At 43.1% G+C, this 13874-nt stretch overlaps 1 protein-coding gene across 1 annotated transcript; it reads right to left on the bottom strand.

Moving 5' to 3' along the window:
• Window positions 1-515: 515 nt before the first annotated feature.
• On the bottom strand, window positions 516-7409 carry LOC147481324 (uncharacterized). Its single transcript, XM_086580130.1, has 9 exons — window positions 7271-7409; window positions 7151-7192; window positions 5942-6490; window positions 5726-5797; window positions 5282-5620; window positions 5058-5138; window positions 4743-4952; window positions 4390-4605; window positions 516-1375 (listed from the first exon to the last, which is right to left on the bottom strand). The coding sequence occupies exons 2-9, from the start codon at window positions 7188-7190 to the stop codon at window positions 708-710; spliced, it is 2175 nt and encodes a 724-aa protein (XP_086436256.1). The 5' UTR covers window positions 7191-7192; window positions 7271-7409; the 3' UTR covers window positions 516-707.
• Between the last annotated feature and the right edge of the window lie 6465 nt (window positions 7410-13874).

Raw genomic sequence — 13874 nt, 5'->3', positions numbered from 1 at the left:
CAAAAAAAAGCTTGACTGTTTTTAAGCTAAACTTTTATGGGATGTTGGGCTCTGAAAACATGATAGAGGGCGGATGATCGCAAAAGCGCGATATCCGGCTTGCATCTTGGGGATGTGCATCGAGGGCCAAAAAGACGCTGTATATATGCCGTGCCGTCGACGGGGCGATCTTGGCGGGGGCACCGGCGCCACATCTCGCTTGTGCCGTGCGGCGGATCTTGCGTCGGGGTGCCAAAGGCGCGTGTATCTGTGCCGTACTAGGGACGGATGCGCGTCGGGAGCGCCAAAGGCACACGTATCTATGCCGTACAGGGGCGGATGTGCATCGGGACGCCGAAAGCGCAGCGTGTCTATGACGTACTGGGGTGGGGGATGCGCATCGGGGGCACCGAAGGCGCATGTATCTGTGCCGTACAGGCAGATGCGCATTGTGGGCGCCAAAGGCATACGTATCTGTGCCGTACGGCACAGGCAAATACTAGTATTATATAATATAGATGCATAGATGATAAGAAGAGGAGAAAAGTCTTATCCAACATATATAACACTTTAAAAGAAAGCATACCCCGGGTCACATGTCTGCAAGACTGCAAAAAAAGAACTTCAACTTCCTATAGCTTCTATAAAGACTCAATCACCTCCACAAATCAACGAGTGAAAATTTGTACATGTTCACAACAAAGCTAGCATCCAAAGTTACCTCCCAGTCAACAATGATGGGAGACTTGTTTGTCCAAATCAACTTTACCGTTAGACAGTTGATCGTGCCCAAAGAAGTGGTTCACCCTAAACTTCCACTCCCCGTTTGATGGTTCATAAGATATAAACTCAGCACCGTGCTCTTGAGTCTTCTTCATAAGCATTTTTTTGTACTTCTCAACCTTCGGGCCCTCTGTGTATTGCTGTCCTGTCTTCTTGTCAAAGCACATGATGTTGAGAAGAGTCACCTCTGCAGGTTTGTTAAGGCCCTCTCCTATAGAGGGCATCTTGCTCTTATCCGTGTAAACAACAACCTCCCTGTTGTTAAGGTGTATAAGGGACCCAAGATCAAGTCCCCTAACATCAGTATCCCCAATGAACTTGATACTGCCATACCCATATCGTCCAACCACAAAGTCCTTTACATGTCCACAAAATCCCGGCTTAGCCTTCTCCTTAGCTGCCAGCTCTTGGATATTAGGCTCTGAATAGTAGTCAGTGAGCTTAAGCTTTGGCATTAGCGCATCAATGTGTGCACCATGGTCATATGTGAGGACAGCCTCACCTGCTTTGCCGAAAATAGGTGCAATAGCCGAGCCATAATGCACATTTAGCCTCTGGTCAGTTCTGGCCACATTAGTCTGCTCCCTATCTGAGCCATTTTCAGCAGCACCTTCTGCACAATTTCCAAAATTTCAGTGCATGGAACAAAAACAAAAATTGTAACAACTGTGGAAAATAAGACAGACATAAGCATATCTCTACACTATATGACAGCCGTGTCTTTAGGAGGAGGCACACTTCTCAACCGAACAGTGTATTTCTAATCTCTCTATTTTAAGATTTTAGAACCACCTCCCTTAATTATTCTAATCAGTTCCTTGGTTTTTTTAAACAATTTACAAAAAACTCCCTCACTTTAATGAAATTAGAATTAGCTTCATATTATTTAAAATAATTTAGAAAACCTCATTCGCGTCACTGAAATTATATTCAACCCCTCCTAATGTTTTTATATTATTTTTTAGATTAGAACTAGAATTCAAAAAATTATATTAACCGAGAGATGTTAGAGCGACAGGTTTAAAGACTTGAAAAAACACCGATGCATAGCACGGTTGGCATACTTGTATGATAGAATTACACAATAACATTATCAAGTTGAAGTCCTGAACGTAAATAGGGTAATTCTCACAGATAACCACATATGTAGATGCGCACATACAATGATTGAGACTCATGGCACCCCACATAGTCTTGGTGAAGATCGCAACATCATTATGGAAAGTATCTCAATTAACCAAATTTTTAGTTCTCTTTAACAGTTCTAAGTTCTAACTACATAGCTATTGACAGATGCGAAGTTAAACTTTTATCAGAAAGCTCGATGTTTCTTTTAGCAATTTCTTATTTTAGAGAATAATGTCGGTCACCATTTACTTCTCCCAGTGAAGGATCACAAGTGTGTTACGTCTGTATTATGATCCTAGGAAATAGACAATATGTATTGAAAGTGCAAAATGGAATATATTGCAGGAAGTAAGGAATTGTGATAGGGGTCAATAAATAGGAAATGAATTAGGTTTTGGCCTAGACTGCCTAACGAGTTCTTGTTTACAACAAGTACAAAGACATGCGATCTTGCAACAACATCTATCTACCATTTATCGTCTGCCACTCTAATTGTAAGTATGGATATAAAACTTCATTACCGAACTCCTAATTTAAAATAGGGGAGGGATCCATATACAACACTTTTTATACATCCTTTTGTAAGTTGAACTAAGAGCTAATACTTTGTGGGTATGATCTTATCACTATAAAGATCATATTCACAAAAGTTAATTTCGAAATCTCTACCACTTTCAAAAGTTGATTTGAAAATGTGATTTTTTTTAACAGTCAAGATTTAAAATTTTGGAACCTTCTTTTGGCGTCTTTAGAAATTTCGAAATGAGCCCATTTTTTGCAGAGTCGTTCTCCATGGTGGAAAGATGACGTCCACAAAAAATCAAGTCGTAATTAAATTTGTAGAGTGAGATACAGGCCATTGTATAAACTGTTGTATATGGATCCCTCCTCTTTAAAATAAATATCACAAGTTGCTCAAAACAAGAGTATTTACAAAAATTGTGAATCTTGTTAAATAAATAGTGAAGAGAAATGAACACAGCTCTACTCGTAAAAAATAAGGTAAAAGTGGCTTTTCTCTTCACCATAGACCTATAAATCCATTTAAAAGGAACATATAGGTTGACAATACTAAAAGAGGAAGAGAATAAGCAACACTCGGTAGACACAAAGAGAGATACATAGTACAATAAGCCACATACTTGGTGTTGATGCATAAGATCAAAATACCATCAATCTCAATTCCTAGGTACATTGGATTATAAGAGCAACTTGTACATAACAAGTATGTTCACCATTTTTCTTTTCCACGAATAATGTCAGTATCTACTTACGTCTCCCACTGTGGGATTATGAGTCTACACCTTTCTTATAATACGAGCAAATACACAGAATGCATGGAAACTTTTTTTTTTTGGCTAGGTAAGCGAAAGATGCGATAGAAAATAGGGAAGAACGCACAGGGTACAATTGAGCCACTGATTGGGGGCTATCTGGTCCTGCAAAGATCTCACTTTAAGTAAAGGTTACATCTTGATTAGATATGCTAATGAAGAAGACTTTAAAAAAGTCTTTTTTGGAGGTACATGGTACCTAGACAAGCAACTTCTTAGGCTATCTAAATGGACTCCAAACTTTTGCATAGAGAAACACAGGCAAACCACAGATCTTGTATTGGTGAAATTCCCTGGTTTACCCTTTGAGTACTGGGAAGTGGATATCTTGATGGCCATGGGAAGGACCCTAGGGTGTCCAATCCGAGTGGATGGAAATTTACTTGAAACGGATAACGTTTTCTATGCTAGCGTTCTTCTAGACATTGATCTTTCAGAACCTATTCCAGACAAGATACTAGTGGAGGTTGAAAAATGGAATTGGAAAAATGCATGGAAACTGACTAACATAAGAAATCCCATCTTACTTCAAATCATATGCATGCCAGTAAAACAGTAATTTACCATTTATCGCCTGCCTTTCTCCATGCTAAACAAATTTAAATTCCTTTGGGAAAACAAAAATAACGAGTTGCTTGAACTTATTCCAAAGGGTTCTGGATTTTGGTTTTACCATGGTGGATCAAGTTCAATATTGAAGAGAAACTAACACATGTCAATTCACGAAACTGTTACACGTGGAAAAAAAAGAAATGAACCCTTATAAAATTTATAGTGAAGACAAACAGGTTGCAGTAAAGACATATAAAATCAATACAAACCAATTCTTAATAGACCAAGGAAAATATCCATTAGTAACTTGGGTAACAAAAATTAACCCATACCATTACCCCACCAACTAGGAATCCTACCACACCAACTAATTTATGAGACTCGTGAACGCATGATGGACACTAACTAATTAATTTCATGATCCCCCGCTCATGACTCAAAAAAAAACTTTTACACGTGGAAATTTAATATTTGACAAAAGTAAACAAAGAAGGACCATAGTGCAGAAAAAGCAGGTTACGGGAAAACCAAATACGATTAGTTAAACCCATTTTTAAAATAGACTACAAAAAACAATCCACTAGTAACTTGGTAAAGAGAATTGAAAACATACCTTTCGCTCCCAATTGGGAATCCTCCCACCTAAGTTCTTCATGAGTCTTATCTTTGTATATAGGCATGGCTGATACTGATTTAAGCATGCCAGGTTGTATACCGTTGCCATCATCAATATCATCTGTTGAGCTGTACCCTGCTACTCTACCTCCCCGGCCTTGATTTCCAAAAGATGATGGCCAAACACCTCTGGTACCAAGTGTTGCTGTCATAACTGCGGTCCAGTCAAGAAACACAACGCTCAGAAATGGAAGCAGAATCAAGGAAGTATTTAGCATGAACCACTAGAGCTCCTAATACTTTGTATAGGAGGTTCACCCTCCTATTTATGATTATAAGGTTTAGACTCACCAAGAGGAGAACTCTGGGCTCCAGAGGAGTATGAGCTCTTTTGCAGCTGATAATCCGCCCACCTCAACACTTCATGGCTTTTATCTTTATATACAGGCATGGCTGATATTGATTGAAGCTTGCCACACACATGTAAACTGTTCTCAAGGCCAAGTTCAGCTGTTTGTGAGTATCCTGCTACCGTACTCCCCATGAATAGTCCATCAGGAGCTGACTAGGACGAAATGACATAACTTAGAAATGGTAAAAGTTTGAATGAAATTCTTTAAATGATTATAATGTATTGTTACAAGTTGTGAAAGGAAGATCACTTACCCAAAGGTGCATCCTTGCCTCCAGAGAGAAATGAAGCTGTTCCAAATGGTCTGGCCGTTTTAAACATAGTCGGTGCTTTACCTGTAGGATAGTCAGAAAAGAGAATTTAGATTACAAATAAGAGCAGAAGATTTTAAAGACTAATCCTAAAAAAGGTGGTTTTCCAATACTTCAAAATGAAATGTGTCTTCAAAAATATTAAAATTCAAAGGATAAAGAGTTACCACCAAAAGGAGATTGATTGGAAACATTAAAAGGAGATGTTTGTATCTCTCTAGAGTTTTCTGCTCTTGAGGTGTAGATGTTACCCAGAGAAGAACTCTGGGCTCCAGAGGGATATGAGCTATTTTGCAGCTGATAATCCTCCCACCTCAACACTTCATGGCTTTTATCTTTATATACAGGCATGGCTGATATCGATTGAAGCTTGCCACATGCATGTAAAGTGTTGTCAAGGCCAAGTTCAGCTGTTTGCGAGTATCCTGCTACCGTACTCCCCATGAATATTCCATCAGGAGCTGACTGCCAAAAACCACCGCGATTGAATGTCGGTGTGGCATGTGCTGAATAGGACGAAATGACATAACTTAGAAATGGTAAAAGCTTGAATGAAATTCTTTAAAGGATTATAATGTATTGTGTCAAGTTGTAAAAGGAAGAAAGCTTACCCAAAGGTGTATCCTTGACTCCAGAAGCTGTTCCAAATGGTCTGGCTGTTTTAAACATAGCCGGTGCTTTACCTGTAGGATAGTAAGAAAAGAGAACTTAGATTAGAAATAAGTGCAGAAGATTTAAAGATTAATCCTAAAAAAAGTAGTGCTTCTTATACTTGAAAAGAAATGTGTGTCTCTAAAAATATTAAAATTCTAAGGAAAAAGACTTACCACCAAAAGGAGATTGACTGGAAACAAATGGAGATGTTTGTATCTCTCTAGAGTTTTCTGCTCTTGAGGTCAAGATGTTTCCAACGGATGTAGAAGGACGTGAAGCACTATTAGGAGATGTTTGTGCTGGGATTGATTGGCCAAAACTCAATGACAGAGTACCTGAAGCACCAAAAGGAGATGTTTGTGCTCCAGAGGCAGCTGGAGCCACTCCAAACAGGCTGTTTCCAACTGATGCAGTAGTGGATCCAAAGCTCAGGCACAGAGTGCCAGAACCAATAAAAGGAGAGCTTTGGGATCCAGAAGTAGCTGGAGTTGTTCCAAAGGGGGTGCTGGCAGATGCAGAAGTTGATTGGCCAAAATTCAGTGACAGCGTACCTGAAGCACTAAAAGGATAGCTCTGGGCACCAGATGTAGTTGGATCTGATGCAATCGTGGATCCAAAACTCAAAGATACTGTGCCTGAACCGTTAAAAGGAGAGTTTTGGTCGCAAGAGGTAGCTGGAGTGGTTCCAAATAGGTTGCTACTAGGTTGACTAGAGCTTGGCGCTTCAAAAGCCAAACAATACCATACAATAGAAAATCAGTGTTATAAGCTTCTGAAAACAAGAAATTATACACATATGCATATCCCGTGTAATATATACACACATACAGTGCAGCTAAATAAGGCAAAGCTCAGTAACGAGGATAGTAATTAAATGAAATCAAGTAACCGAAGCTGAAGAACCTAAAAGCAATAAGAAATAAAATATAATTTCCAGTCGGAAAAAGTTACATGCAGGATAAAAATGTGCTTTTTTAGAGGTTATCGTCTCTTCTGAGAAGAATTAGAGTAAAATCAACTGAGCACCAACCATGGGAAAACTACAGACTAGTACCAAACAATAAAGAAAGAGAAGAACGGGAAAAAAAATAAAATAAAAATTGTATCTAGTAGAAAAAAGATTATCAATGGATTCCAGTTTTGTGTAAAATGCCTCTACCCGGAGTCGAACTTGGGCTGAAATGAACAAAGTGTAAGGTTCTAACCAGTAGATCACTCGCCTAGAGCCCTAAACTCATTCCCTGTCCATTAAAGTACACACCCTTTCTTCCCCATAGAATTATTACTACTTACAAATTAGACATTGTAATTTAGTTATAATATTAAGTTAAAGATTCGATTAAATATTAAACCTAAATAAAAAAATTAAAAAAAGAAGTTACCACGAGGATAAGGATGATTATATCTCCAGGGCGTGGACATATCTGTAAAAACATAGAAACAGGTGGTAAACAGAGAAAGAGAAAAAAAAAAAAGGAAAGATAATTGAAGAAGGGACTCACTAGCATTGTAAGAAGATTAAGGCAACATTGTTTGTTTGACGTAAGTTAGTTGTTGTTACTTCTTTCTCAGTAGAGTAGTAGGGAAGAAAATAAGAAGGAAGACAGAGAGGGAAAGAATGAGACGATGGCTTAAATCTCAAGCTAACTGTTACGTACGCCTGTTGATCAGGTCCATGGGCCTTTGTTGAAAATTACAATATGTCGGTCGAGTTGACTTTTTGACATTGTTTTTAAGTAATGCGCATGACTTGGAATGAGGTTTATACCAGGAAATGTCTTAATGTTTGATCAAAATGTATATATTGAATTGGCATAAGTTATTGGCCCGTTGCATTTGTGTTGAATGCTACCTCTCAAGTGGTAGTGGTAGCCAAACACAAACATTAGTGTAGGGGAGCAATATCCCCATTAAGGAACATTGCATACGAAACATAAGCGATCTCAATACAACGACCTCTAGGACCGATCTATGAAGCAGCTCTCTAAGAAACATTGCATACGCGACTTCAATACATCGACCTCCAAGACCGACCTGTGAGCAGCTCCTTCTGTATAGGTGGTACGCTAAAACTCAGCCTGAGACATCACAAAGCAAAGTGAATCTTGAGATCAACGCCTCGGATAAAGGCATACCCCATCATGTGTAATCATTACCAAAATCTTACCTTCATCGGGAAATGGGGGTTATCTCACCTACTCCCAATCAGAAAACAACTAAAAATAACCTCCTCCCTACACTTGTCCACCAGGGTCCCCGTGTCCCAAAAATCCAAGCCCCCCAAAGCCTATAAATACCACCTAATGGAACTACGTCAGACCTGATTCTTCTCTCCCCAAAAAGAGATCAAGAGAAGATACGTAGGCAGCTCGCCAGAGCGAACTCGGTCTAATCCGAACCATAACCACCCCTTTATCTACAGTAATCCGAACTCGGTCTAATCCGAACCCTAACCACCCTAAACGATCCTTTACATTGGCGCCGTCTGTGGTTTCGATTACTTGAGAACCACCTTAAATCAGTTCATCCATCACCAATTCTCAAGCCCACGAAGCATGGTCAGCCTCGAAGCTCAAGTCCAGCACCTTGCCCACCAGTTGGAATAATCGAGCGAGCATTTCCTTGCTCGGGGAGGAAAATGCTACTTTACGAGCTCGGTGGATAGTTACCAAAGAACAACAAGTAGGTAACGGAGCAGAAACAAGATCAACGGCGTTAATCAACGGATTAACGAAGTTATCACAAAGGATTGGTCAACGCCATAAAGAAGGATTCGACACAGTTTGTGCACAAGATGCTTAAGACATATCGCTGCGTCTCCGCTTCGGTAGAGAGGTCCTCAATAAACCCTCTCCACAAGACTTTATCCACCCACGCTTTCCCATGTATGCGATGGCGACGTGCCTCGGTCAGCATGTGGCTCGCTACATTCGAGTTTGGCACTTTACAGCTCCCGAAGTTTGATCATCTCCACTCGCAGATTATTTCCAAAATTTCAAGGATGGCGCTTTGATTGGTTCTTTTCAATCGAATCGATTCTATCAAAACCTTCAACAAATTTTACTAATTTGTTCGCCCGGCCGACGCGTCCACAACAAAGCGGAAGAAGGCGGATCTTGATTCTTTGTTTCAATTATCATTCAAGGAAGACGAAACTATTCGTGAGTTCCTAGGGACGGTTCAAGGCGAACTGTTGTGCATGGAAAGCGGCTTGAAAGAATCTTTTCGCCACACCGGCCTTTTCCAATGCTTGCCGAAAAGTAACAATCGACTCTCCGTGTCGTTGATGAAGGAACGCCGAGACATCGTCCGAGCTCTACGCTTCAGCGTGGACAAGTACATCAAGTTGCGAGAAACTTTGAAACTCCACGGCTTAGACGAGAACCGAGGTGGCGGCGGCGGTTTCGTGATCTCCACTCCACGGGCAAGAAGCCCTAGGTCGCTTGTACCAAAAGCCGATTACCGATCGACAACAACAGAGAGTTCGCTATCGACCGCCCCCGGTTACATTCGGGTAAGATTAAGCGAGCCCCATTCTTCCTACCGATGTGAGGGCAACCGATGATCGACGACAAGCCATTTTGGCGATTTCACAACGCAAATGCCATGAAACCGATGCATCTTTGGGGCTTAAACATTATCTCCGTGGATCTAGTGGAAGCCGCCATATAAAACAATTACACTAGCATTCCCCGACGGCGACTTGCGTCCTGGCCGATGGCGCGCCCGAGTATCGTGAGTCGATCTCCACCTCGCCACTACCAACAGGTTCAAGCTCGCCCTCGCAAAGATAGGGCGCCCACAAGATCGTTCGCCCCACGAAATGGCGCGCAGACTCATCCGATCGTGACAATGATTGAACTATTCACGTGATTACTTTCCTGATGATTCCGTAACCTCATCCGAGAGAAAAGACGCCGTGGTCGGGCGCTCTTCGAAGTCTATCATTTCACTTCACAGGCACCCCACGTGCGTGGTTCAGTCGCAGCAGCGATATCACTTTCACGGAGGCCGACTTAAGCAAAGTCTGCCTTCCTCATAATGATGCATTGGTAGTCCATGTCAAAATTAGCGACTGGACAGTCAAGCGCGTCTTGATCGACCCCGGCAGTTCCTGTGACATCTTGTTCTACTACACCATGCAAGAGATGAACCTTCCCAAGTCCGTCCTCGTAGACCCGATCGCCCCCCTTTATGGGTTAAATGGTTCCAGGGCCGATCCCATTGGTGATATTATACTTCCAAAGGTCGGTGGGATCTAGAGAGGACAAGATCACCGCAATACACGGTTCAAGCGTTCTGAAGCGACAAGTCGTTATACAATGTCATACTCGGATGACGTTGGATCCATCAGATGCAGGCGGTACCGTCAACGTTGCATCAAGTTCTCCGTTTCCCAGGACCTAAAGGAATTATGGAACTTAGAAGCAATCAGCTTGAAGCGTACTATTGTAACCAGATCATGTCAACAAGTGAGCCTGCCCGTGAACCGACCCCCGCCACACATGAACCCACCAGTTACACAATGGCACATGACTTAGTTGCCGAAGTCCAGCCCCGAACTGCCAAGCAAAACGCTGGGGGCTCTAGCAAGCAGATTTTCTCTCCAATGCAGATACCCGCACTCGCTCCCCGAGTCCTTACTTCGCCAGCAAAGGTCTCCAGCATTGATCCAACGTCAGTAACTTCGTCAGTTAGAGTATCAGAGGTCGTCTCAGCTCGTGTTAGGCCGCCACAGATGACAGCAGCAGCCACACCATCAATGTGCATTCAGCCAGGTCCCACTCCCCAGGTCGTGGGTATCCCTGTCAGCGTTGCCGCACAGGTCGCTCCACCCTCAGCGGCCAGTCATGTCGTCCCACAAAGTGTTCAGACATCCCCCGATAGCGAATCGCCAAGCAGCGCTTCGCCATCAGTTGCAAAACCTCCAGCGGCAGAAAGAGAAAAAGTGAACCTAGGCACCGAAGACGACCCCAAGTTTGTATATGTAGGGGCTAACCTCGACCCCACAATCAGGACCCACCTTGTAAATTTCTTATCTATGAATAAAGATGTTTTGCTTGGTCGATATCGATGTGCGGAATAGATCCCGCGAATCGCATGCCATAAATTAAATGTTCATCCCAATGCTAGACCAGTCCGACAACGACCCAGCCGACTATCCCTGCGTTTTCAAAAAGCCATCAACGACGAGGTCGACAAACTCAAGCAAGTCGGTTTTATCAGAAAAGTAGACTATCCGAGTGGATCGCTAACATCGTGGTAGTACCCAAAAGAATCCAAACGGTTAAGCGCTATCGTCGATTTTACTGAATGTAAATCGGGCCACACCAAAAGACGGTTTTCCCCTACCCTCGCGATTGACCGACTTGTCGACCGCACTGTGGTCATGAGCTTCTCTCCTTCATAGACGCGTACAGTGGGTACAACCAAATCCCACTCGCAGAGGAGGATCAAGAGAAGACCTCTTTCATTACAGAGCAAAGGATCTATTGCTACAACGTTCTCCCGTTTCGCCCGAAAACGCCGAGCAACGTATCAACGCCTTTCACCGACATGTTCCAAGACATGTTAGGCGACACCATGGAGGTCTACATCGACGATATGGTCATCAAAAGCAAAAAAGCCGGTGATCACCTCGACCACCTTGAACAAGCGTTCTCTAGATTACGCCGTACGGGCATGAAGCTGAATCCGGATAAATGTCTTTTGGAGCGCCCTCCGGCAAATTTTTTAGGGTATCAAGTGTCTCAAATGAGGATCGGCGAATCCGCACTAGATCCGAAGCGTTCTTAGACATGCCCGATCCACGCATACGAAGAAACAAATACAGAAATTGTCGGGCATGGTCACGACTCAACCGATTCATATCAAGGGCATCCGATAGGTGTAGACCGTTCCTGCAACTCCTTAAAAAAGGCGAACAGTTCTCATGGAGCGATCAGTGCCATCAAGCATTCGCCACTCTCAAAGAGTACCTCACCACGCCCCGCATCTTAGCCAAGCCCGTAGATGGAGAGACTCTGGGGCTCTATCTGGCAGTATCCGATTTCGCCATCAGCTTAGTTCTCTTCAAAGAGGAAAATAATTCAGAAAAACCGATCTACTTCACAAGCAAGACGCTCACAACAGCGGAAAAGAATTACTCCTTCCTGGAAAGAGCCGTACTTGCTTTGTTGTATTCGGCACGGAAGTTCAGGCCTTACTTTCAGGCGCATCAAATCAAAGTTCTTACCAACCTCCCATTGAAGAAAATCCTCCACAAAGAAAATAAGACTACTCGAATGACAGTTTGGGCCGAAGAACTCGGCGAACACCACCTGGAGTTCGTATCACGGATTTCTCAGAAAGGACAGGTCGTCGCCGATTTTCTAGCGGATTTCCCTATTGATGACCACAATTGGGAACAAGAAACCGACCTCCCATATTCGAAAGAGCACATCAAGTCCACCTGGTCTCTCTTTGTAGATGGTTCTAGCAATCCTGGCGGCAGTGGCATAGGGGTCGTCTTAGTTTCACCCGATGGAACGGTGATGGAGAAGTCCGTTTCGATCGACTTCGGCAACTTCCAATAACGGCGAGGAGTAATGGTAGGCCGATCGGGACTTAACTTCAGATACCGCAGCTTCGGTGTCAAAGAGCTCCAAGTCTTTAGTGACTCGCAGCTGATTGTTCGCCCGCCAGTTGCAAAAGAGTACACTACCCATGAAGGTAATCTTTCAAAATATCTTCAGGTTGTTCATCAATTATTGCCTTCTTTAAGCGGATACACATACATCATTTCTTATGCGGATCGAAAACCGTCATGCGGACAGTTTAGCTTACCTAGCAACCCAGACCCCGAGCTGCACCCCAAGACAACTACTCATAGAAGTAGTCGATCGACCTGCGTACCAAGTCGAGCACACCCTGACAATAAGCGACCTATTCCCTCTCTCAGCCAGTCAGTTAAGTCAAACATGGATGCAGCCTATCATCGACTATATCCAGCATGGCGCGCTCCCTGAGGAGCGTACCAAGGCTAAGCAGATCCCCTATCAAGCACGACGTTATTGTTGGTTCCATAACAAATTGTTCAGGAAATCTGCTGGTGGCCCACACTTGCGGTGCATCACTCCAGAGCAAGGTCAGCTAGTTTTCGCAAAGATCCACGAAGGAGAATGTGGAAATCATGCCGGCGGTCGCTCTTTAGCCCATAAGGCCATTTCACAAGGATATTTTTGGCCCCGTATGCAGATCGATACTAAAGCATACGTCCTCAAATGTGTCAAGTGTCAAACATTTAGCCACAATATCATCCAACCTGCTCGCGAACTGATCAGTATAGCAAGCCCATGGCCATTCCACATGTGGGGCATGGACATCATGGGACCATTCATCCCACAGAAAAGTACGGGCTTCCGCTTTGTATTAGATGCAACCGACTACTTCACCAAGTGGGTCGAGGCTATTCCTTTAGCACACGTCAAAGAGTCACATGTCAGAAACTTCATCTGGACTCACATCATCACCAGATTTGGTTTGCCACATACATTAGTAATGGATAATGGGCCTCGGTTCAAAGGCGAACGGTTAAAGAGTTTCTAGCCAAGTGGAAGATCGTTCACGATTTTCTACTCCACAAGATGCCTTCGAGTAATGGTCGCGTAAGCCCGAACAAAGCAATCTTGGAAAACTTGAAGAAAAAGATTGAAAAGAATAAGAGCCAATGGCCAAATCAGTTGAGAATATTCTATGGGCTCACCGCACCACGTTTCGATCCAAGATCGACGAATCACCATTCTCCTTATGTTATGGCACGTAAGCCGTAATTCCCACCGAAATGACAAATACTACGACTCGACCGAACTTGTCGAAGTCGGACACAACGACTCGGTTAGCACAAGTCGACTGTTGAAGAAAAGCGGGACTTAGCTGCCATCAAAGTCGATCTTATCAAGAAAACTCAAGAACTCCTACAACAAGCGAAGTTCATCCTAGGTTTTTTCAACCTGGCGACCTAGTCTTTGAAAAAGACGCAAAGACGATTCCAAGTTAGCACCCACATGGGAAGGCCCCTACATCGTGGAACGCGCCGCCGGGCAATGGAGCATACTGGATAAGAAC

The sequence above is a fragment of the Coptis chinensis genome, chromosome 8 (assembly GCF_015680905.1).
Source record: "Coptis chinensis isolate HL-2020 chromosome 8, ASM1568090v1, whole genome shotgun sequence".
Taxonomy (NCBI): Eukaryota; Viridiplantae; Streptophyta; class Magnoliopsida; order Ranunculales; family Ranunculaceae; genus Coptis; species Coptis chinensis.
This window is presented reverse-complemented; position numbering and strand designations above follow the sequence as displayed.

What these genes read in the sequence shown, in the direction of transcription:
- LOC147481324 (XM_086580130.1), bottom strand. Translation starts at nt 7,190, where the DNA reads ATGTCCACGCCCTGGAGATATAATCATCCTTATCCTCGTG. An exon ending in CAATCAATCTCCTTTTGGTG is followed by an intron (nt 5,139 to 5,281) that starts GTAACTCTTTAT and finishes ACTATCCTACAG; the next exon opens with GTAAAGCACCGACTATGTTT. An exon ending in TTCCCAATTGGGAGCGAAAG is followed by an intron (nt 1,376 to 4,389) that starts GTATGTTTTCAA and finishes GAAATTGTGCAG; the next exon opens with AAGGTGCTGCTGAAAATGGC.